The following is a 22261-nucleotide window of genomic DNA, read 5'->3' as shown; positions in this document are numbered from 1 at the left end:
GGGGGGGGGGGGGGGGCTTCTGCTTCCAACACCAGACCAGGGCAGACCAGATACTCCAGGGAACTCGTGCTAAACTACACCTAGATTCTGCATAAATGACAACAAACGTGTCTTGTGAATGCATGTCTGGGTTTTCTAGATGGAAAATCTTCAACGTGAGAGGAGGGGTGAAGCCAGGGGAAAATACAGGGTGCTGAAACCAGAGCTGGAATAGTTGAATGGTAAGATACATGAGGCTGCCCTGAGGAGAAAGGCCATTGAGAAAGGTGGAGAAACTGAACCTGAGTCTTCCATAAATAAGGCCAAGAAGGGGACACAATGGTCCCAGAACAACTGTATCCAGGGCTCCCAGCAGACGTGAATGTAAAGCCTAGCTAAAGGAAAGCATCTCTAACTTAGGCCCTCAGGATTCCTGCAAAGCTCACCAAAAGATGGAAAAAAAAAAAAACCTGTCAGGCACACAAGGAAATAAGTCACTAGAAGGGAGAGTTAGTGGAAACAGATTTAGATACTCCAAGGACTTCAGATACAGGAATTACAGACACCAATAAAGCATAACTATAGATAAAATGGTTAAAACATGGGGTAGAAAATTAGCCAAGAACAAAAGTTCTTTGAAAAAGACCAAGTGAATACTATTCTGCCATAAGAAAAGATGATATCGTGCCATTTGCGACAACATGGATGGATCTTGAGATTATAATGCTAAGCGAAATAAGTCAGATAGAAAAAGTCAAGAACCGTATGATTTCACTGACATGTGGTATATAAAACTGAAAACAACAAAAGAACAAGGAAGACAAGTGAAGAAACAAAACTCATAGACACAGACAATAGTTCAGTGGTTACCAGGGGGTAAGGGGGAGAGGGAGTGGTAGAAGAGGGTAAAGGGGATGAAATACATGGTGATGGAAGGAGAACTGACTCTGGGTGGTGAGCACACAAGGTGATATATAGATGATGTCTTACAGAGCTGTACACCTTAAGTCCATGTAACTATGCTAACAATTGTCACCCCAATAAACTTTAATAAAAAAAACAAACCAAGAATGACTTTTATAAACAAAAAAAAGTCTAAGAGCGATTGAAAGTCAATACCAAACTAGCCAAGTGGAAACATGTGATATCTGCAGAGCACTTCACTGGGATGTTTCATTTGTATTATCCTCATGAAGGAGGCATGCCAGTGATATTGTTCCCATTTCACAATTAAGAAAACTGAGGCTCTAGGAAGCCAAAGAGCTTGCTGGAGACCACATAGAGAGTGAGTTCGCCTGAGGCTCTGACCTAGGATTTTTGCCTTCAGAGCCTGTGTTTCTTCCACATCACCAGATGGTTCACTCATCCACAGGGCCACTTTTTCCCCTGCTGGGCAGTCATAAGAATATAGAAAGATCTGCTCATCCCTGTACTGTTCTATTGTCCACCCAAACTGGGGAGTGACCTTATTTTTCCCAGGGCCAGTGAAAAGGGTGAAGAGGACCACATATTCCTCATCACACTTACATTACTCTCTAAGTCCTCCCTGGGTTGAGTGGTCTGGGAAAGGAATGACCGCTGGTAACAGACTCCCCCAGTGCACAAGACAAACTCAAAGAAGAAGGGGCAAGCCAGCCCTTCACTCACCTGAGCTCATGACAAAGGAAAGGGCTGGAAAATCCTACCCCCTCGTCTGGGGACAGCACATCAATTATGGATTATTAGATAAGATCTTCATTTTCATATTTCCACCATGTATTATCACCTCTTCCTCTCAATGCAATTCTGTCTTGGGAGTTATTTAACTGATGTGCAGAAATCTAAATTTAATTTATTATGATCTAACTCACTTTAGAAGCCAAATTACTCTGCACTGGAGAAGGATCAAGTCAATATCCCACTTGGCTTTCTATTTATCTTCTGCAGGGTTTTCTCTCCTTCTCTTTAGTATTCGTTTTATCTCGGGTGCTGCTAATAAATTTAAATTTTCCTCAGAATTAGGCAATTGCTCCTTCAATGCTGTAGTTTAATGGTTAGTATTAATTATATGAAAGCCACTCCCTAAAGAGTTTGATAGGTGGAATGGACATATAATAGAGGAGAAAAGGGCTATTTCTCAGATCAAATGAGGTAGCATATAATCTGCAGGGCTCAGTTTACTCTTCTATTTGACCTCCTTTGTCTCTTTTCCCCACTTTCCTTCTCACCCCTCCTCTCAAAAGCCAGGTGCCTAGAAAATGGGTCTCCCTTCTGGGAGCAGCCGGCTGTGGTTTCTGTGAGTCCCTGAAAGGTCTGACCACCTGAATGCCCCATCTAGAGCTCTCTAGGATGCTGGCTCCTTTCTCCATCTGGTTTCAGTCTCGTCTAGTCCCTGGCAGCAAGAGCCAACACTGCCTTGCTGTCTCCTCCCCACCACGGCTCCGATGTACACACTCACCACCTATATCCCAGTTGCACACCACACACAAACACAGCTTTGGGGGACACGTCAAGCTTTCTGGAAGAAGAAAAGTTGTGATAATTATAATTGCCTGAAAACTCCAACTGTGAAATATAATGTGATTAACAGAATGGACGGAAGCCTAGCTTTTGTTTCTGGAATAGAAATAAACTCACACCATTTGGACCCTATATGGAGATTAATTTGCTTACTAATTAGCATGAGAGGAAGGTGCCAGGGAAGTGTAAGTCAGCGGGCCTGGGGAAGACAGCTGACTGCCCTGCACGTGCCAGGGTACATGAGCACTAATGCTGATGTGTCTGCTCCCTTCTTACACAACACCCTCTAAATTCCACCACCAGGGGCTAACCCCAGAGCTCCTTTATGGAGACAGGCATCTCAACTCGCTTATTGCTTGCTTGAAAAACACTTCCCAGTTGCTGGTGGGCATAAAGACTGAGAGAGAACGGGCCTCGCCCACACCATTTATTTCTGCACCCTCTTCCATCTCTGTGTTCACACAATGGAGCTGATCAATGGACCATGAGCAGCCTCTGTCCTTCCCAGCTCTGGGACCCAGACTGCAAGAGGTCAAGGAAGGAGGGAGCCAGGTACCCAAAGGGGGTTCGGGAGAAAGAGGACTTGGTGGTCTGCATGGTAGCACAGGAGGGTGTGTTTGCTTATACCCAGGAGGGTGACACTGGAGGACAACGTGCACTGAGAGCTGGAACCAGTGCCTGGGAGAGCCCGAAGAGAGGGCTGGACTTAGGAAGAAAAGAACCAGAAGTAGGATCCGGAAGGGAGGCCTCCAGCCAGACAGAGATGGACACTGAAATGCCCTGTCAACGGTGTGGGCAGCTGAGCCATCTTGGGTGCAGAGTCACCTCATCGGGCTGAGGGCAGGTCTGCAAGGTTGATGCTGTGGCATCTCCCAGGGCAGGGTCTCAAGAGAAGGGGAGGCCATCTCCTCCTGCAGTGGTCCAACAACTTGGCCAGAGTAGCCTCCAGCAGGACATATATGATACCTTGTAGTTAGAGGCTCGCCCCACTGGAAGCCACTTCTAGAAGGAGGAAAAACAAAAAATCCCCACTAAAACTAAGATTTGGATTTCTAAGTGACAGAAGCAGTCTCCCTGCAAAAGTCAGCCTCTTCTCTCTTCCTTTGGCTGTATAAAGCAGGGAAATATCTTTAGGTATCATCAGAAAGCTCTTTAACTTTACAAAATAGCGATGGAGGCAAGCAATTTTCAAGGGGCTCTACTGACCCCTGTTTAGCAGGGGTCACAAATGAACATGCCTTCAGGGTCACTGAAAACTGAAGTGTAAGCAAGTACCGCTGCCTAGTTCCACTGCTTTAAAGCTCCCTTTGGTTGAGACAAAATAGGCCCATAGGCCACATTTGGCTTGCAGGCCACCAAATTGTGACCCCAGGGATAGTCAGGGAATAAGAGGAAAAGGGGAAAGCAAGAAAAATGAAATCAAAGGGAAAGTGCTCATAACTAAATGTTATGCTTTTGTGACTTTTTTCCTCCTTCAAGGAGTCCCTTGTACATTTCAGCCCAATTTCACCTGGAAGAAATGCAGCCACAAGAGTGTTTTTGTATGGGAAGGTGGAGATAGGCACAGAAGGAAAACTGCAACACGAGGGTGATCCTGTAATTCTTCTTAACCTTTCTACAGATGCCGTAAGAGAATGGGAGTCAGGAAAGCTGGTCCCGAGCCGGGCTCTGCTCTGTATATCCTTTCAACCTCTTGTGGTCAGTTTCTTCCTCCGTCCCGAGGACAACACTAATCTTTACCCCCACACACACACACACACACAATTTTACAGAATTAGAGCTCAGAAATGGGATAAGACATGAAAAATTGCTTGGCAAAGCATAACGCATGCATAACATATTATTACCGTCAACATTGCTGTGGTTACCATTATTTCTTTTGGGGACTAAATGCTAATGGAGAGAAAATGCAATTTACAGTTAGCCAATTTATGTTTAGCTTCTTCCTTCCCGGGGGCAGAAATGGGGTCTCTGACAGCATCTACGGGCGACTGGCTGCATCACCTCACTGTCTGGCTGCGATGAAAGCCATCGGTCATTATCAACGCCGATGTTTCCTGGCACTCGCCAGGGCTTTTTGATCCAAAAGCTCCATCTCAAACATGGGTTTGAGCACAGTGCCATGCAAATGATACAAGAAAACGACTTTAAGAAGTGTAACGCATAAGGTTATCACCAGCTTAGAAGGCTAGAGATCGAGCTTCGTGTGGCCCCTGTGCTGACCTTCTTTTTTGCATGTGGAGGAGGGGCCAGATGCTGTCAGGGTGATTCTGGAGAGAGACTGGGGGATCTTAGAAATGAGGTCAGAAGCCTGAACCTGCTTGAGATTCTAAGTCTCCCCTCTGGCTAAGGAGCCTGGATGTCAGGGCTCCCTGCTTGAACGCTGTCCCCTCTCCTCCACCTTGACATCAGCCCCAGAGGGAGAAGTCCATGTCTCGGGCTTGGCTTCAAGGCTGGGGTGGCCATTTCTGCAGCTAAGATCACAAGGAATGTGTCTGACAAGGTTTGCAGCTTGCCCAAATCTCCCTCTAGGTTCTTCTCAGGTAAAGAGGACTGTGGAGAACCCAAGATGGAGATGGCTGTGGGAAGCCAAGGGAAAGGGCCGATTTGAAAAGGAGATGAATCCTTGCACTGGACACAATCACGCAGTGTTTACTGAGTGCCAGGCTCTGTCCTAAAAAAGTCATTCATTGAATACTGTGAACAAACCTGAAGCAGATGCTAGTATGTGCTATTATGAACCCTATTTTACTGAAGGAAAAAACTGAGGTTTGTGGAGCTAAATGGACTTGGCCAAGGTCACACAACCAGTAAGTGAGGATGCTGGCTAAAGCCAGACAGGTGGGCTCCATCACATCCTTAACTAGGACCTGCAATGGCAGAGGGGTATGGGTGGAATGAGGTTTCCAAACCCAGCATCTGCCTAGAAAAGGAAGGAGGGGGGAGGAGGCACCGGGCAGCTCAATCATACACTTTCTGTTAAAATCATCCTGGAAACACCTTCCCTAATCCACATACCGAGTGGTGCTAAACTGTACTCTGGCTATAAAGAGAGTTTCAGAGTCCAGGGTCCCCTGAGCCCTGTCATTCATTCCCCAAAGGTGACATTAGTAATAAGCCTCGAGCTCTCAGCTGAGGAGAATTTGTCCTCCTCTCTCTAACGCCTCTGAGGTACAGGCGAGATCTCCCCAGACACTGTGCAGTGAGGGCCCAGAGCTCAGCGCATTTTCTATCTGCTTAGTAAATAAGGTGACATCCACATACCCTCCAGCTCCGTCAAAACTAGGTCAGTTGCTGAATGTGTAGGTGTGGGTGGGAGCGAATGACTTTGAAATGACTTTATCTCACAGGACTCCACGGGGGCCAATGACTGGCTTTTAATGAAAGGGGCTCTTTTCATGTCAAAAGCAGACCCAGAGCTCCTGGATGCCATGCCTGCTGCATCTGGGTGGGGGTGGGACACCCTCCTCTGGCAAGGGCTAATTCAATGCTTCAGGCAACACAGCAAGTGATGATGGCAGTGAGCCGAAAAATGGGGAGCAATCCTTCTGAGCTTGTCCTAGATACTGACCATCTTTACAACACTGCAGGAACCCATCCCAGGGGGTCTTGCATGAATTATAAAAAAAGGGTTTATAATGCACTTGCTCTGTAAACAAGACCTACAGGGGCGTTGCCCCCACTTTAGGAACCACCAATAATTGCTCCCCAAATGATGTGCTTGTCACCAATCATTCTTTTTTTTTTTTAAAGATTTTTATTGGGGAATTGGGGGGATGGGAACAGTGCTGGGGAACTGGGGAAAGGGGAACAGGCATGTTGCTGTCGTTTTGTTCTTCAATCTAGTTGTGGAGGACGTTGCTTCACTGGCCCAAGTTGGCACCATCATTGCGCTCTTCCCAGGCGAGGCAGATCAGTCGCCGGCATCTGGACGGCTGCTCACTGCGGCTGCTGGCCGCTCACGCTGGCTGCTGGCCACGCACGGTAGCCCATTGCAATCCACTGCCACAGGGACTGCAGCCCACGCCGTCGCCGGCAACTCATGGCAGCCCAGCTCCAGGTTGAGCTGTTGTTCAGCATCTTAGCTGTGGAGGGCAGTGTCACTGGCCCTCATATGTGGGATTCGAACCGGGGCCCTCTGGCATCCCAAGCCAGTTCTTAACCATCGCGCCACTCGGCCAGCCCTCACCAATCATTCTTGTCTATTCATTAAGCACCTGTGACATGATCCCCTCTGCAGGTTAATCCTAAATTGTTACAGGGTGCCAGAGTGGTATTTCAAACGTCTCCTACACGGAAATCCAACTTCTTTTCACCCACGGTGGCCTTCTCTTTGCTTCTTCAGCTTCTTCAGAACTAGGCGCGCTCTCACTTTCATCACAGCTGGGACTACAAGGGAATCCAGATTTGCAATTCAGATACACTGGGAAGAGATGAATCACTTTGCCAGAGCTGTTTCGGTTTATGTTTTACTTCACAGGAGCCCTCACTACAAGATTCCTTTAAGGACTCCATTTCCTTAGTGCATTCAAATTAGAAGGAAATTCAGTATCTGAATTTTTCCAGAGCACTATGCTGGGGGTGAGGTGAAAACCATCCAAAGCCCTACTGCCCCATGCCTCTCTGCCCACCTACACCCTCACCCGGGGCTCACAGCAGCAGAGATCCCCTGGGCAGGACATTATCTTCCTGCAATGTGGTATGTGATGGGAATGACCACTGCATCTCAAGTTCAATCTCTTCCCAAAAGGAGGGAGTTAAAGCCAATGGCAGGAATCTGCCCCTCAGCTTCCTCAACGCCATCCTCTGTCTTCAATTTCCCCAGGACCAGGTTCCCTCTGAGGGCCCTGCCATCATCAGGACCTTAGATCTGCCTGAGAGTAGCATCCTCTCATCTCCTCCGCTAAGTGGCTCAGTGCTGGGCTCTCTCTGGCCTGGATGTCTTTGGCCCCATCAAATAGCCTCTCCCAGCACATTAAACATCAAGGCTTTCCAGGCAACTGTACCTTCTGGTCTGCCTCTGAAAGTGAGACTGGGGAAAGAGGCAGCTGAGTGTGTGTGTGTGTGTGGGGGGGGGCGGGCAGACGGGAGCTGGGTGGGAGGGGCAGGAAGGTGCGATGTGTAGAGAAAGTAGGCCATTAGTGGTAAAAGACTACAATTTTCAAGCGGTTATTAATGTTTTGTTTATATGGATTTCTCCAAATGTGACATTTTAATGGCATCATAATTGTGTGATTACAGTGCAGTCGGCACTGCTCAGGGAGGAAAGGCAACAGGGGCTCTGACGACCTGCTGAGAAAGGCAGCTTCCTGCATGGGCAGTCAAGGGGACTGTCTTGGTCCTGCTCAGGCCAGGATGCCTGATAGGCATGAGAAGTGGCTCCCCAGAGGTCCCTCTGCTATACAGTAGCCGTCGGTGTCCAGGAAACTTGCACGCAGTCTAGGCCTTGGACAAAATCAATTCCCGGAGCTACAAAAGGAGAGGTAAGGGTAGTTACACCCACCTTGGAGGCCTGCCTATAACAGCAGCGCTTGTCATGAACTTCTTCATTCATTTTATGCCTGTGTGCATTCATTTATTCATTATTCCTTGAACTCTTACTATAACCTGAGGGAAAAGGCCATTCTCAAAAATAAGAGGACAAATTCAGAAGGAGAAACTGGCAATGAAAAGGATCCCAAATTAATGGGCACCTACTAGATGCCTATCACTGAGCTACAATTTGGCTCATTTGCCCACTGGGGGAAGCCCCTTCAAATGTTCTTGCATCTTAGCTTCTAGGGGTCCTCTCTGTTGTGCTTTCCCACACACTTTGGCCCCTTCTCCATCTGCTAGCTGGCTTATCCTCCTCCCTGGCTTCTAAATGTTGGAATTGCTCCGGGATTTAACCCTGGTCCTTCCTCTCTCCTCATGACATGCTCATCACAGGTGGCGTCCTCCATCCCTGTGTCTTCAAAACCTTCTAGAGGTGGATAATTCCCAATGTATCTCTCTAGCCTGGGTCTCTTTTCTGTGCTTCACATCTATATTCAACTCACTCCTACATGACGTGCCCACTTCAAGCATCTCACCCTGAGTAGGTTCCAGATGGCACTCGTCATCTTCCCCTCACAATGGCCCCTCCTCCCGCTTTTCCCATGTGAGGAAATGGCACCACCATCCATGCAGTCACTCAACCAGGAATCTGAGAGTCATCTTTGACACGCCTTTCTCTCTCCCACATCTTCACCCAGATCCCACACACATATGTAACCCTCAGCACGTCCTGTTGATTCTACCTGCTATGTATGTCTCCATCCACCCACCCCCATCTGTACAAGCATGTCCAACCACCTGTGATTCCTTTCTGGAACACTGACTGTAACAGGCCCCAACTCCGCATTATCACTCTTGGCCCCAACAATTCATTTCCCAGAGCCACCTTCTTAAAACGACATGTGATCCTCTCTCTCGCCCATTCTGGATCAAAAACCCTGCAGTGGCTCCCCACTCCACTCAGAATGCCATCCTCACTCTGCACCTGGACTTCCGGACCCTGCAAACTCTCCAGCCTCATCTCACATTCCCTTCTTCTTTGTTCATTATGCTCCAGCCACACTGACCTCTCTTCAGCTTATGAAACAAGACAAGCTCTTTCCCATGGGCTGAATTGTATCTCCCCAAGATTCATCTGTCGAAGTCTCCAGTACCTCAAAATTAACTGTATTTAAAGATAGGGCCTTCAAAGAAGTCCTTACAATTAAATGAGGTCATATGGGTGGGCCCCAATCTATGTGACTGTGTTTGGAGATAGGACCCTTAAAGAGGTGATTAAGTTAAAGTGAGGCCACCAGGGTAGAGCCCTAATCCCATATGACTGGTGTCCTTATAAAAAGAGGTGGAGACAGCAGGGGTGTCCTGGCATAGAGAAAAGGCCATGCGAGGACACAGCGAGAACGTAGCCATCCACCAGTCAAGGAGATTTGGATATGACTATTTCAATGTCATATCTAAGCAGAGGCTAGGGGAGAAGCAAGGCAGCCATCAAGGAAAGGGCAGGACTGGGAACTGAACCAAGACCATCTGCCGACGAAGGACTTGCAATGGCCCCATCTACCCAGGGAAGACAAGGCTGGCAAGGGCTGAGCGGGTCAGAGAATGCTTCAGGAGGAGACAAGTCTTGACTGAAGCCTAGAGCAGACTGAGATAGGAGTCCAAAAGGGAGGGAGGAAGGGATACTGGATGCCCAAAGAGCTGAATTTGCCACCTGTCTCCTTCAGTTACTGTCTCTGTGACCTTGGACAAGTGATTTAACCTCTCCCTCTCAACTGAGAGTGCCACAGCTGCCTATCCTATAAAATCATAATACTGTTTTATGAACTAATGGACTAATATAAGTAATGCACTGAGCACTATGCCATGTAAATGCTAAGCACTCAATAACCAGTAGCTATAAGTTTATTTGTTAGTGAAAGGAAGACAACACTGTGTGTCCACCAGTGAGGTAGTGAGGAGCTCTAGAAGCAGACAGGAGATCTGGCTTTTACATCTGCCTCTGCCTCCACCTTGTATGCCTGGGTAAATCACTTTTGCTTGTTGGGTATGTAGTTAGTTTCCCCACCGATCAAATATAGGGGTTAGATTGAGCAGGCATTCTTAATGATTTTGAGAATACATGGCCCCCTTTTCAATGTGATGGAAGCCATGGCCCGTTTCCCCAGAGAAATCTCCTTGTTGAAATAGATGCAAATTTCTGCTTACAGTATCAAGGACCCAGTGCCACCCTGGAGCCCCAGGAGGTACCTGGCTGTCAAGTCCAGTATAGAGGAGTGGGTGACTCTCTGAAAAGGTGGTTTCACATAGGCACACCTGTCCAACAGGGAGGAGATCCATGATGTCCTTCCTCCCCTCCCAGCTACCCTTTAGGGGGCCGAAGCTGGTTCCCCAGCTCTAACAGCCTCTGTCCCTCCTGCACTGAGCACAGTAATGAAGCATGCTGTGCAGAGTGACCCCATAATTGGTCCCTGCTCTGTGCTATGCTGAAAAAAGACAACAACCTTGCAATATATTATCCAGTTGTATAGTCCCCAGCCCCGGCTGCCATCAGAGTGGCTCCTGAAAATATCTCCAGAGGTCCCGGAGGGAACAGTACTGGAGGAAAAGCTGGGTGTTCTTCAGCTGCTGCCCAGAGGCTGAGGGTGTTTGAAATAGGGCAGGGATGAAGAAGAATGGGGGTGTCACCCTGTTTCAGGAAACTCTCTATTCCTTGGTGCCCCAGCTCTGAGCACACAAAAGATATTTCCTTGGCCCCTTTGCAGAGAACAGCAGATATAGTGCCAGGATTTAAGTCTTTAGATCCACATTTTGTTTTTTCACACTGCTGTTAGAGTGACTTTTCTAAAGTACAGTTGGATCCCACCAACAGAATAAAGGCCAAGTTCCTTTGCTGGACTTCTAGCCTCATCTAGCTTAATCCCGGTCCCCACACACTGGTATCCTTACATTAAACTGCCACCACCAGCACTAGAAGTTGAGCAAATCTGTTCCCTGCCATCTAAGTGTCCCCTCTTCTTATGTCATGCACTTACTATAATTACTCATTTATTGGGCCTTCTTCCCGAAATTGCTTATGCCTTAGAGGTAGGAATATGGGTTTTTTTCTCTGACTCCCTGCATGTAATACAGAGAGACTGGGTGTCCTAAGGAAGGACCACTCGCAGGCAGCCTCAGACCAGCTCTCTTTTTCCACCCTTATCCTGGCTAAGGCTCTCAGGCTGCAGGAAAGTAGACAGAACACAGAACTCTCAGCCCTTTAACTACGACTTGTGAAGGAAATGAACAGGCTCAGACACGCAGGGAAAGGAGTCAAGAGCTGACTCCCCCTAAATCAGGGTCAGTAGGTCAGGCAAGGTATAAAAACACTTCATGGCAATGATGCAAACACATCACCTGGGGGAAAAAAAATAAAAACATGCCAAAGTAATGGAGCAGAGCATGAAAAAAATAATTAAAAATACCACTGTACACACACACACACACAACAAAAGCCTCAGTCAAGAAGAAAACAAACTAAAGAACAGGAGGAAATTACCCAAATGTGCTTCATGTTATAGAACAACTTAAGAACATGAATTTAATAAAATAAGAGCTAAAAGATGAGAAGGTAAAGCAAAGAAATGATATACAGGATTATAAAATTGAGAACCACAAAACACTTTTGCAGAACCAATAAGTAAATGTAGATAGATACTCCAAGATGCAGATCCGACACAGGAGAAAATCCAGTTAGTAACACCAACTAAAGAGTTCCAGCCCTGGTCTGCCACCCATAGCAGTGGGTCCTCGGCTGAGTCACTGTGACTGATGAGGAGAAAGCCTTACGTTCTTAAAGCAACTGGAGGAGAGAAAAAACATATAGTAACAGCAAAGGTGACCCAACATCAGAAAAATGGTGAACCTGGGGCAGAGACACAGGTGGAACACACAAAAGGGTATTCACCTTTTTTGTGTTTAAAAAAACTACTGAAATGAAGAATTAAATCTGCACATCAAAAAAGCATGCTGCGTTCCATGAAAAACTAATACAGAACAACTGACACAAAGATATTTCGGGGTTTAGGTATTGAACTTGGAAACGCAAGACAGAACTCATCCAGCATCCAGGCAGAACTACCAATTCACCTACAAAGGAGAAAACATTTGCTGACCTCAAACTTCCCCATAGCAACACGCATGGCCAGATGATGACGAGGAGGAAATACCCAGAGGCTAACTCCAAGTGTGACCCAGAGCTTCTCAACTTGCTGGGCTGTTGTTCAAGTGTGAAAGGTGAGAGGCTGACATTCTCGTCATGGGAGAACTCAGGGATTATAGCATTTATGAGCCCATTTGGAAGAATCTACTAGAGAACATCCAGCCAATGAAGAGACGGTTCAAAATGAAAACCTAGGCATGAAGCATAAGAACCAGTAGAGCACTGAATCTATTTAATTATGGAATCAAACTAAACAGCTACGGGAATGGTCAGAAAACTTACTGTTCGTGTGATTTAGAGGAAGCTACTTAACCTATTTGAGCCTATAGCAGTTCCCCCACCTGTAAAATGGGGAGAATCATGTCTACGTCACAGGGTTTAAGGATTAAATGAAAGTATCATATGCTAAAAAACTGCACATAGTCACTGTTTGTTAGAGGTGATGGGGACCAAAGATGAGGATGAAAATGAGGATGAATATGAGCACCTCAGCTGCTTACCCCCTGAAAAGACAGGCAAGAGAAACAACCACAGCTCAGGGTCCAGACAGTGCATGGAAGACTCTGGGCTCTCACAGGGTCCCTGTCCCAGCGCTCCGAGTCAGAGCAGGGAGTAGCCTTCCCTGCAGAGAAGTGTGGGGCCCCCAGTTTCCAGCCAGGCAGACAGCAGCCCCCATTCCTCAGGACTGGGGTACAGAAGCTGAAGACTGAACGGGGAGCCTTGCTTCCCCTGATGTGAGGAGTAGGGCGACAGGTGGCATGGCTCCAGCCTGCCTGTCAGTGGGCACCTCCTCCTGATGGCCTTGGGGATCTCTGTAGGACCAGCCTGGAGGGACTGAGAACCATGGGGAACATAGCACACTTAGGTCAGGAAGCCCGAGTTCGAGGCCTGGCATCCACTCATTCCTCTTAACCTTGCTGTGTCTATTGACTCACCATTGAAATAAGAGGGTGTCAGTTCTCTGGGTCTCCCACGTAGAGAGCAGAGTTTTAAGCTGTATGCATCCCCAACTTGAAGTCTTTCTGGCCACAATTAATCTCTTTTAAATTGGTTGCCTTTTTATTTCATCGCGTGCCCTTTTTCTCACCCATTCCATTGTGCCCCGTGCTGTAGCGCTGACATGCTCCTCGCTGAGAGGAGCTGGCTGCCTGGGTCTTCCCCGGGTGGTCTCTGTGGACGGCAAGCTCACAGGAGCAGAAGCCAAACAAGTCCTCTCCCTGCAGAGTGGGCCCCTCGAGGTGCTGTGAAAAGCTTGTTTGGCTTGGTTCCCTTCTCACTCACCTCTGAATCAGTGCCTGCAGCAGAAGATTCCAGCCTTTAAACCCTTTCTGTCCAAGAACCTGGGTCTCTTGTAGGTAAAAAGTAAAATCTTGAGTTTTCTCAGCAGGAAATTGAAATATTTATAGAAATGGATAGTGTATTATGTGTATTACTTATGGTAAGCTCAAATGTCCTTAGGGTTCTAATAAAGTTAGAATTCATATTGCTAGGACCTGTCTGAAGTGCTCGTGGTTGGCAGGGGAAAAGGAGATGGGAGGTGGGTGCTGGGGGTCCAGTGTCACTCCAGCAGGTCTTATGGGTTGTGGGAGGATAAGTTCCAGCTTGCAAGGTACCAGGGGTCAGGTTATCCCTGCAGAGGGCCATGGGGATGGAGCGAGATGCGAGCCTTTCTAAAAATGTGGAGGCAGAATTGACATGTGAAAAACAGAAATGGCATTAACAGAATGACCATGGGGCCAGATAGCCTGGAGTTCAAATTAGAATCCGCTACAGCTAGCTTTGAGGCCTTTGCTCATCCATGAAACAGTCACTGTTTATTCACATTGTAGGGTTGCTAGGAGGACACAGCGAGTGATGAGTATTATGCTCCTAGCACAGAGCCCAGCACGCTGTGATAATGGTGTCCTGTCCTCTCAGGGCATCGTCTCCATGCTGGTGCCTCAGCAGCGCTCTAATAGGCTGGTGGTTTCTGGATGGCATAGTATGTTTTAGGGCCAGTGGGTCTGTAGTCTTGTGCCCACTGCTTTCCCTGCTTTGACACATGGGTCCCTTGGTACAAGATGGTGTTACGCAGAGTCTCCTGCTGAGAGGTCAGACCTTCTGTGAGCCCTCAAAGGGTGGCACTAGCTGAGGCTCTGTGGTCTAGAAACGTGAACACATACCTGGAATATCTTCATCTGGGAAGGATGAATCGCTGCCTTTTCCATTATGGAAAGGTCCAGTGTAATCCACCATCACTCAATGGCCGGTTGGTCTTTTCAGTGGATGGTACTATATTGGGCGCAGTACTGGTCTCTGTTGTTGGCAGGTTGGCATGTGGCTGTGGCAGTGGCTGGATCAGACTTGGTGAGAGGGGGGCCATGCTGCAATCATTGTAAGTGCTGAGCTGGAGGAAGGGTCTGGACCTCTTGTTTGCACAGCCTTCTTGTGCCCTCTGGACCTACACCAGCTCAATTCTGGACGTTCCGTTTTATGATGCCTTGCTCCCAGGCCTACTCAACCTTAGGACTTAGTAGGTCTGACCCTATTCAGTTCATTTTGAGTCGCTCTGGCTACATCGTTGCTGGATGTCCCATGGTTAGATTTTTTTTTTTAATGCTCTTCTTTCACTTGCTATTTCAGGTTGTGTGTGTGTGTGTGTGTGTGTGTGTGTGTGTGTGTGTGTGCACATGTGAGTGTATTGTTACTCCCAGGACCCAGGAACATGCCGTGGTGAAGAGTTCTCTGCCTCAGATGGCATATGTAACCTTGTTATGTAACCCTAAACTACAGACCTACCATTACAGTAACTAGACTACAGTCTAAAACTTTACCAGTTTTTCCATTAATGTCCTTTGTCTCCTTTGGGATTCCATGCGGCTGTCATGTTCCTTAGTCTCTTCCAATCTGTGACAGCTTCTCCGTCTTGCCTTGTTTTTCATGACCTTCACACTTCAAAGAGATCTAGTAAGTTATTTTGTAGACTGTTTCTCAGTTGGGTTTGTCTGATGTTTTCTTCTGTTCAGACTGAGGTGATATGCTTTTGGCAAGAATGCTCTAAAAGTGATATTGAGTCCTTCAGTGCATCATTTCAGGGGTTACATGATATTGAAATGTCTTATTCCTGTGGTGTTAACCTTGATCATTTGGCTAAGGTGGTGCCTTTTAGTTTTCTCTGTTGTAAAGCTATCATTTTTTCCCTTTGGAATTAATAAAAATCTTTGAGACTACACAAAAGTCCTATTTCTTTTCAAACTTGAGCCTCCTGATTGTATAGAACGGCAGAGGTGGTTTTTATGCTGTTTTGTGAACCCTTTTATAAGGCAGAGTTCTTTCTGCAGTCCTCCTATCAGGAGTAGAATTTGGGGTGCCCGGTGCAGGTCCGAGGCAGCTGACTCTTAGCTCTTGTTGACAGCTAGCTGTAGCGGATTCTAATTTGAACTCCAGGCTATCTGGCCCCATGGTCATTCTGTTAATGCCATTTCTGTTTTTCACATGTCAATTCTGCCTCCACATTTTTAGAAAGGCTCGCATCTCGCTCCATCCCCATGGCCCTCTGCAGGGATAACCTGACCCCTGGTACCTTGCAAGCTGGAACTTATCCTCCCACAACCCATAAGACCTGCTGGAGTGACACTGGACCCCCAGCACCCACCTCCCATCTCCTTTTCCCCTGCCAACCGCGAGCACTTCAGACAGTTCCTAGCAATATGAATTCTAACTCTATTACAACCCTAAGGACATTTGAGCTTACCATAAGTAATACACATAATACACTATCCATTTCTATAAATACTTCAATTTCCTGCTGAAAAAACTCAAGATTTTACTTTTTACCTACAAGAGACCCAGGTTCTTGGACAGAAAGGGTTTAAAGGCTGCAATCTTCTGCTGCAGGCACTGATTCAGAGGTGAGTGAGAAGGGAACCAAGCCAAACACGCTTTTCACGGCCCCTCGAGGGGCCCACTCTGCAGGGAGAGGACTTGTCTGGCTTCTGCTCCTGTGAGCTTGCCGTCCATAGAGACCACCCGGGGAAGACCCAGGCAGCCAGCTCCTCTCAGCGAGGAGCACGTCAGCGCTGCAGCACGGGGCACAATGGAATGGGTGAGAAAGAGGGCACGCGATGAAATGAAAAGGCAACCAATTTAAAAGAGATTAAGCAGGGAAAGGGGGATTTAATGATCAGCTATTGCCACTGTGAACTAAGTGAACCCACTGGCATGGAGACTAATGGTTTACTATGTTGTTAAACAAGGCTGAGACGTCTGCGTGAGTAATAAGGGTATGTGCAGTTATAGCGACAAGGGTAGAATTATCCCCCCGCAGGCCTTCGGCCTTGGAGGCCGCACTCCACTCATTTCCTGAGGTCAGGGCCAACCACTCAGCTGCTTCTCAGTGCCAAGAGACGCAATTTTCCTGAGCAGAAAGGGGGCCTGGAGAAGTGTGACAGGAAGAAAGCCTTGGGGAGCAAGAGGCAAGACGGGGAGACCAGCAGCTCGTGGATTTAACTCAAGTAGGGACGCAAGGCCTCTGGGCCTGCCTCTGCTAGTGGAAAGGAGGCCACCCGTCTCAGGCATGGGGGAGTGTCTTTGAAGGACTTTAAAAGAATAACTACACATATTGTTCACTCTTGCTAAAGAGGCTAGAAGGTGGACTTTTTTTTTTATAACGTATTTGAGGCAGATGACATCCACCACAGTGAGGGCTTCTGGGGATGGACAGAGTGAATAGTAAGGAATATGCGCAGGTTCTTTGGGATATAAGAGCATCACATCAGGGATGGTGACAATAAAACTCAGAACCTTACTCAGCACGGAGCCCTCATGACCTCGTGGCCTCTCACTGTGGCCTGCAGGCCCTGTGGTTGTGTGGTGTATCCCGGCGGCCTCCTGCCCAGCCCAGGCCCTGCAGTGCAGATTCTGAGTGAGTGGTCATTAAATGAGTGAATGGCAGTGTGATGGGGGCTGGTGTCAGCATCTGCAGTACTAGGCTTAGTGCTTTATTGAGCATCATCTCATATGATCTTCAGAACAACTCCATGAGGAAGGAAAGATTAAGTCATGTCCCCAAGGCCACAGGCTGGTAAAAGGCAGTGAGGCTTCAAATACAGGTGTCCTGAATCACTACCCCAGGTGCCTCCAGCCACGGTGCGAAGGATGGAAGCCCAAGGGCCAGAACCCTCTCAGAAAGGGTGGACGCTGTTATGCCCTCGCTTGAACCTTCAGCTGTAATTCAAAGTCAATACCAAAGAGTGTAGTCTTAATTTAGAATCTGACTTGGGTTGAGAATTTGTTGACATCAGATTTCATTTTGAGTGGGTTTTACTTTAATTTTCATTCATAAAGAACCCCTCCCTCTGAAACTGCAGAGTCTAGTGTCTGACACCTAACTCAACTGGCCATCACACTGTCATTTGTGACGGTTGCAGGGTCACTTGTTCATTCACTCATTTAATGACCACTCACTGAGACTCTGTCTGTGCCCTGCAGGGTCTGGGCTGGGCGGCAGGCCACGGGAGCGCGCCACCATAAACACACAATCCAGTGCTGCATCAGAAGCCTGCACTTGACAAGGAAAGGTCATGAGGGTTATGACAGGCCAGTCCCAGAGGGTGCAAGGGTTTCTCACAGAGGTTAAGTATCTATTGCTCCCTTTCCAGAGGCTGGCACTTGGGCTTCAGCCTACAGCCCAGACCTTTGTGAGCTGGCAGCTTGGAGCAGAGGAAAGAGTGCTGGAATCTAGTTCCATCTCCACACTTACTCCCCGTGTGACCTAAAAGATCAAGCATGGAGATTTCATTTGCCTCTCTGGGAATCATGATACTTGGCCTGCCTCGGTCATGGGACCATTGTGGGAATTAAGTAAAAAGATGCATGTAAAAGTGCCTTGACAACCTAAGAGCCCTCTACAAATTTAAGAGTTTATTACTGTGCCACCATTTAAAAATAGAATTGTATAGAGTAGGGGCAATAGGTGTACCCTATGAACAGCATCTCTGCGGAACAGACAAGTGCTCGTTGATCAGGAATTTGGGAACATACATGTTAGACAGACATGTTTTGCTACTATAACACAGCAAAGCAGTGTTGGCTCATTACCTAGGACATGCAAATAGACTCCATCTATAAAACCGTACAGTTTAATTGTGTTCATTAAAAGGGGCTTGAATCTAAAGTGAATCTAAAGGGAAAGCTGGTTTTCTAATATCTCTTCTATCAAAAATATGGCTACAGTTTTTAATACCTTCATGTAGGTCAATGACGCCCAGAGAACAAAAAGGCCTAGAAAGAAATAGGGGAACTCCAGCAGCTCCTGGTCTCTCCCTTCAAAGACGGTCAGAGAGCCCTCTCTGGGCAGCACAAAGCTAGGAGTAGGCTTGGAGTTCAAGGTGGTCTCAGGGATCGCCTACGGATGGTCTCATCTCTAGACCCAAGGCTCCTGGTACCCTGAAGAAGCTACTTAATTCTCTACTCCTCACCGGTCATGCTGAGTCTAGGACCGGCCCTCCTGGGCCCATTTCTCCTGCCCGTTCCAGGTGGGGAAGTATGCTGCTGGTGGGAACAGCCTACCCATCTTGTCCTAATCTGCCTCCTGGCTCCCAAACATCATACAGCTTTTAGTGATCATTTGGGACAAGGTGGTTGCCACCTGCTGATCCAGAATTCATCTGGCTCATCCCCCCTCTGGGTAAGCCAGGCTCAGCCACTCCGAAGAGCACGGTGTGCAGGAGAAACAGGATTGGCAGCAGCTTGCACATTTCTGAAAAGCCAATTACGTGCTTATTACTCCTCTCCAGGAATGAAACCCACATCCCATGTGGCCAGTCCCCTTCTCAGCACACACTCGCTTATCTCAGCCATGCGGTCCCTTCTGCCAGCCATTGCTGTCAGAAACATATAACTAGGCTCTTAATCACCTGCCGATGAGCCTGGAGGGAAGGCAGGAGCAAATATGCCATCCTGGAGCCAATAGACATTCATGCAAGAGCTGGAGAAGCCAGCAGGGGCTGCACAAATGGGCCAGGTTGCAGGTGAGGAAGGGGCATTACGAAGGCCATGTGAAACTGTGGTCACAAAAGGGCATCACATTAAGAGGTGGCTTTAAAGAATGTCTGGGGTCTGTCTCTCACCCTGTGGGCCAAATCCACTCAGCCACCCGCTCTGATAAAGTTTTATGGAAAGAGTCACATCCACTCATTTACACACTGCGGCTGCTTTCTCACTATGACAGCAGAGCTGAGACCATACAGCCGCAAAGTCTAAAATATTTACTACCTGGCCTTTTAGAGGAGACATTTGCCAACCCTGGCATAGTAGAAAGAGTATTAAAACTGGAGCCTGGAAGTCAGGAGACTTGAGATTAAATGTGCTCTGTCCTGTCCTAGTTGTGTGGCGTTGGATAGAATTTGCTTCTCCAGACGTCAGTTTTTCTCACCTATAAAATGGGGATGTAATATCAACTGTACAGGGTTGTTGTCATAATTAATGAAAATGAGAGAACGCTGTGTGTGCAGTGAAGGCCTCTAAGGCAGATGTATCAATAAGTAATTAGACAGAAGAGAAAGTCTTGCTTTCTCTATGGTTCTAATATGTATCTTTACATCCCACTCTTCATGGGCTGGAATATTTTCAGAGACCCTGCGTGAGTTTCGCGAATATATGTATGAGTGGGGTTGTGGGTCAGAAAGGAGAGAAAAGGGACAGTGGTACTTGATTTTCCCAGGAGAAATATCAATAAGCAGTCTAGTCAAAACCTGCCTCCTTTTTTAATAAGAACACTGCCATACCCAAAATATGGCCGTGCAGTCCCTCAGCGGGGGATGGTGGGAGGCTGGGCCCATCACAATACCTGGCTTAAGGTCAGCCCCGCCTTGGGCTGAGTATTAACCGTATCTTGACCCCATACTCAGCCCTGCAGTTCCTCTCTCCTCCAAATTCTAGAATAAGGACACTTCTTATCAACACCTTACCTTCATCAACATCAGAATACCATCCCACACAGGGCCTCATATAACTACTTAGCACATGTGCATTTAGGAGCTAAGGAGGTGCTGCAGGGGTCCCAAGACTGCTGGGGTACAATGTCTGCTCAAGGTGCTATGGCCTCCTTAGGAAGGAAGGCCAGGTAAGGATCTTTAGGGATCTTTGGAATCTAAGAACAAGGAATTGTGGTGCCCCCCGGCTATATACAATTCTAAATAAAAACAATACGCCACATTCAAGCACAAGATTTGCAAGCACTATATTAAAATGGACAGAGGCTCTTTGTCGCTTTTCTAATACCAGAATTCTGGGTAAGTTCATGAAAGCTGAATTCCTTCTCTCACGCCCCACCCATGGGAGGCCCTTCTATGCGGTTGCCCTCCCCATGCACTCAGTCGGCTTAGTGAAGAAGTTGGCACTGACGTTAAGTGCTCTGGCGCGCCCAAGCGAAGGTCACAGATGGTCAAGAGGGACCACTTCCAGGAAGGGTCCTGTGGGAATGCTACTGGTTGGGAGGGGAAAGGGGTATATTTGAGACAGGCCTTGAAGAATAGATACAATTTCAACAGAGTGAGACACAGGAGAAAGTGTCCTAAGAGTCTGACCAAACAAATGTATGGAGGGGGAAAAAAAAACAAGGTATGTTTGAAGGAATGGTAAAAATTTTCATTTTGTCTGGAGTAAAGTACTACAGTAGTGAGAAATGGACATGGGTGGAGGAAAGAAAGGAAGACGGCAGCAGAGCTGAGGCCAGCTCGGAGGGCTCTAACCTGGCTGGGGATGAGGCTGAAGGTACCTGTAACATGGAAGAGAAGTGGAGAGGAGATGCTGAGTGTAGTAGTCAGGGTTTTCCAGAGAAATAGAACCAACAGGAGAGAGCATGAGCTTCACTGATTTTAAGGAATTGGCTCCAGCAAGAACTGATGTTGCAGTCTTGAGAAAAATTCCTTCTTCTTTGGGAAACCTCACTCTTTGCTCTGAAGGCCTTCAACTGATGGGACGAGGTCCATCCACATTATGAAGCATAATCTGCTGGACGCAAAGTCTACTGATTAAATGTTAATCTTTACTAAAGGCTACTGATTTAAATATTTATCCCATGTTTAAAGTATACCTTCACAGCAACATCTAGACTGCTGCTGACCAAGCAACTGGGCCTCATAGCCTCCCCCAGCTGACACATATCATGAAGCATCACAGTGAGCTTGTCCTCAGATGTGCTGAGTGCGCAGAGCCAGCTGGAGACCCAGGTGGCTGTCTGGCGCTTCCAGGAGGTCATTTCTCTCCAGAAAGGGGCTAGGCCACTGGCTTTTCTGTAGGAAGCTTGCAAAGGTCAGAGTGTCCATCTTGATTTCCCCTTCTCCTCTTATTACTTTGCCAGGTCCCTGAGGCCATGTAGAAGCTTTTCTCTTCCCACTATTATGGCTGTTGTTATTACCCTTAATCTTGGTATGAGGATGCCCTGGCTGGCTTCCAAGAAGAATTACTTTCTGTCTCCCAAACACACTCCTGTTGCTTTTAATTGGATGCAGAGTATCTTGTCTTCTCTCCCCAGACAGACACTGGAGTGTGGCCTGGGATAGTTTAAGTGGCTGCCTGCCCTGGCTCAGAGATGAACAAGGCCTAGAATGGGATGACGCTTGGCTGCTACATGGAGACGTTTGCTTCTAAGATTCCTAAGGCTCCTCTAAGATTCCTAAGTGCATATCACTTATCAGAAGGGGGGCTGCCCCAAGAATTATAATGATTCTGGTCCTGCCTCTACCACTCATGTGTCAGGTGGTCATGGACCAGCCTTTCCTGATCTCTGGCCTTGAGTTTCCCTGCAGACCTGGCTAATCTCCAAGGTGTCTTCCAGCTCTTAACATTTCTACTGTGCAATCATGGTGGGCCATTTCATTTTTTTTAAATTAGTTTCAGGTGTACAAAACAACTCAATAGTTATACTTTTCACCCCTCACAAAGTGACAACCCCTTTCCCCAATCCACTGCCCCCCCCACCCTCGATATCATACATATCTATTACCATTCCATTGACTCTATTCCCCACACTGTACTCCACATCCCTTGACCATATATATATATATA

At 47.4% G+C, this 22261-nt stretch overlaps 1 protein-coding gene across 3 annotated transcripts in view; it reads right to left on the bottom strand.

Annotated features, from left to right (window-relative positions):
- The window catches only part of GALNT14 (polypeptide N-acetylgalactosaminyltransferase 14), a 202867-nt gene that overhangs the window by 79747 nt on the left and 100859 nt on the right, over positions 1-22261 (bottom strand). The window contains exon 1 of one of the 3 annotated variants that reach the window (XM_019667299.1): positions 20970-21046. The exons of the other annotated variants lie outside the window; for them this stretch is intronic. Within the exon in view, the coding sequence (XP_019522844.1) occupies positions 20970-20978 (9 nt within the window). The 5' untranslated portion in view covers positions 20979-21046. Of the gene's footprint in view, positions 1-20969; positions 21047-22261 lie in introns of those variants that run through there. 3 annotated transcript variants of the gene reach the window in all.

This window comes from Hipposideros armiger, unplaced genomic scaffold (genome assembly GCF_001890085.2).
Source record: "Hipposideros armiger isolate ML-2016 unplaced genomic scaffold, ASM189008v1 scaffold_493, whole genome shotgun sequence".
Classification (NCBI taxonomy): Eukaryota; Metazoa; Chordata; class Mammalia; order Chiroptera; family Hipposideridae; genus Hipposideros; species Hipposideros armiger.
The sequence above is the reverse complement of the archived record's forward strand: the minus strand, read 5'-3'. Positions and strand labels throughout refer to the sequence as shown.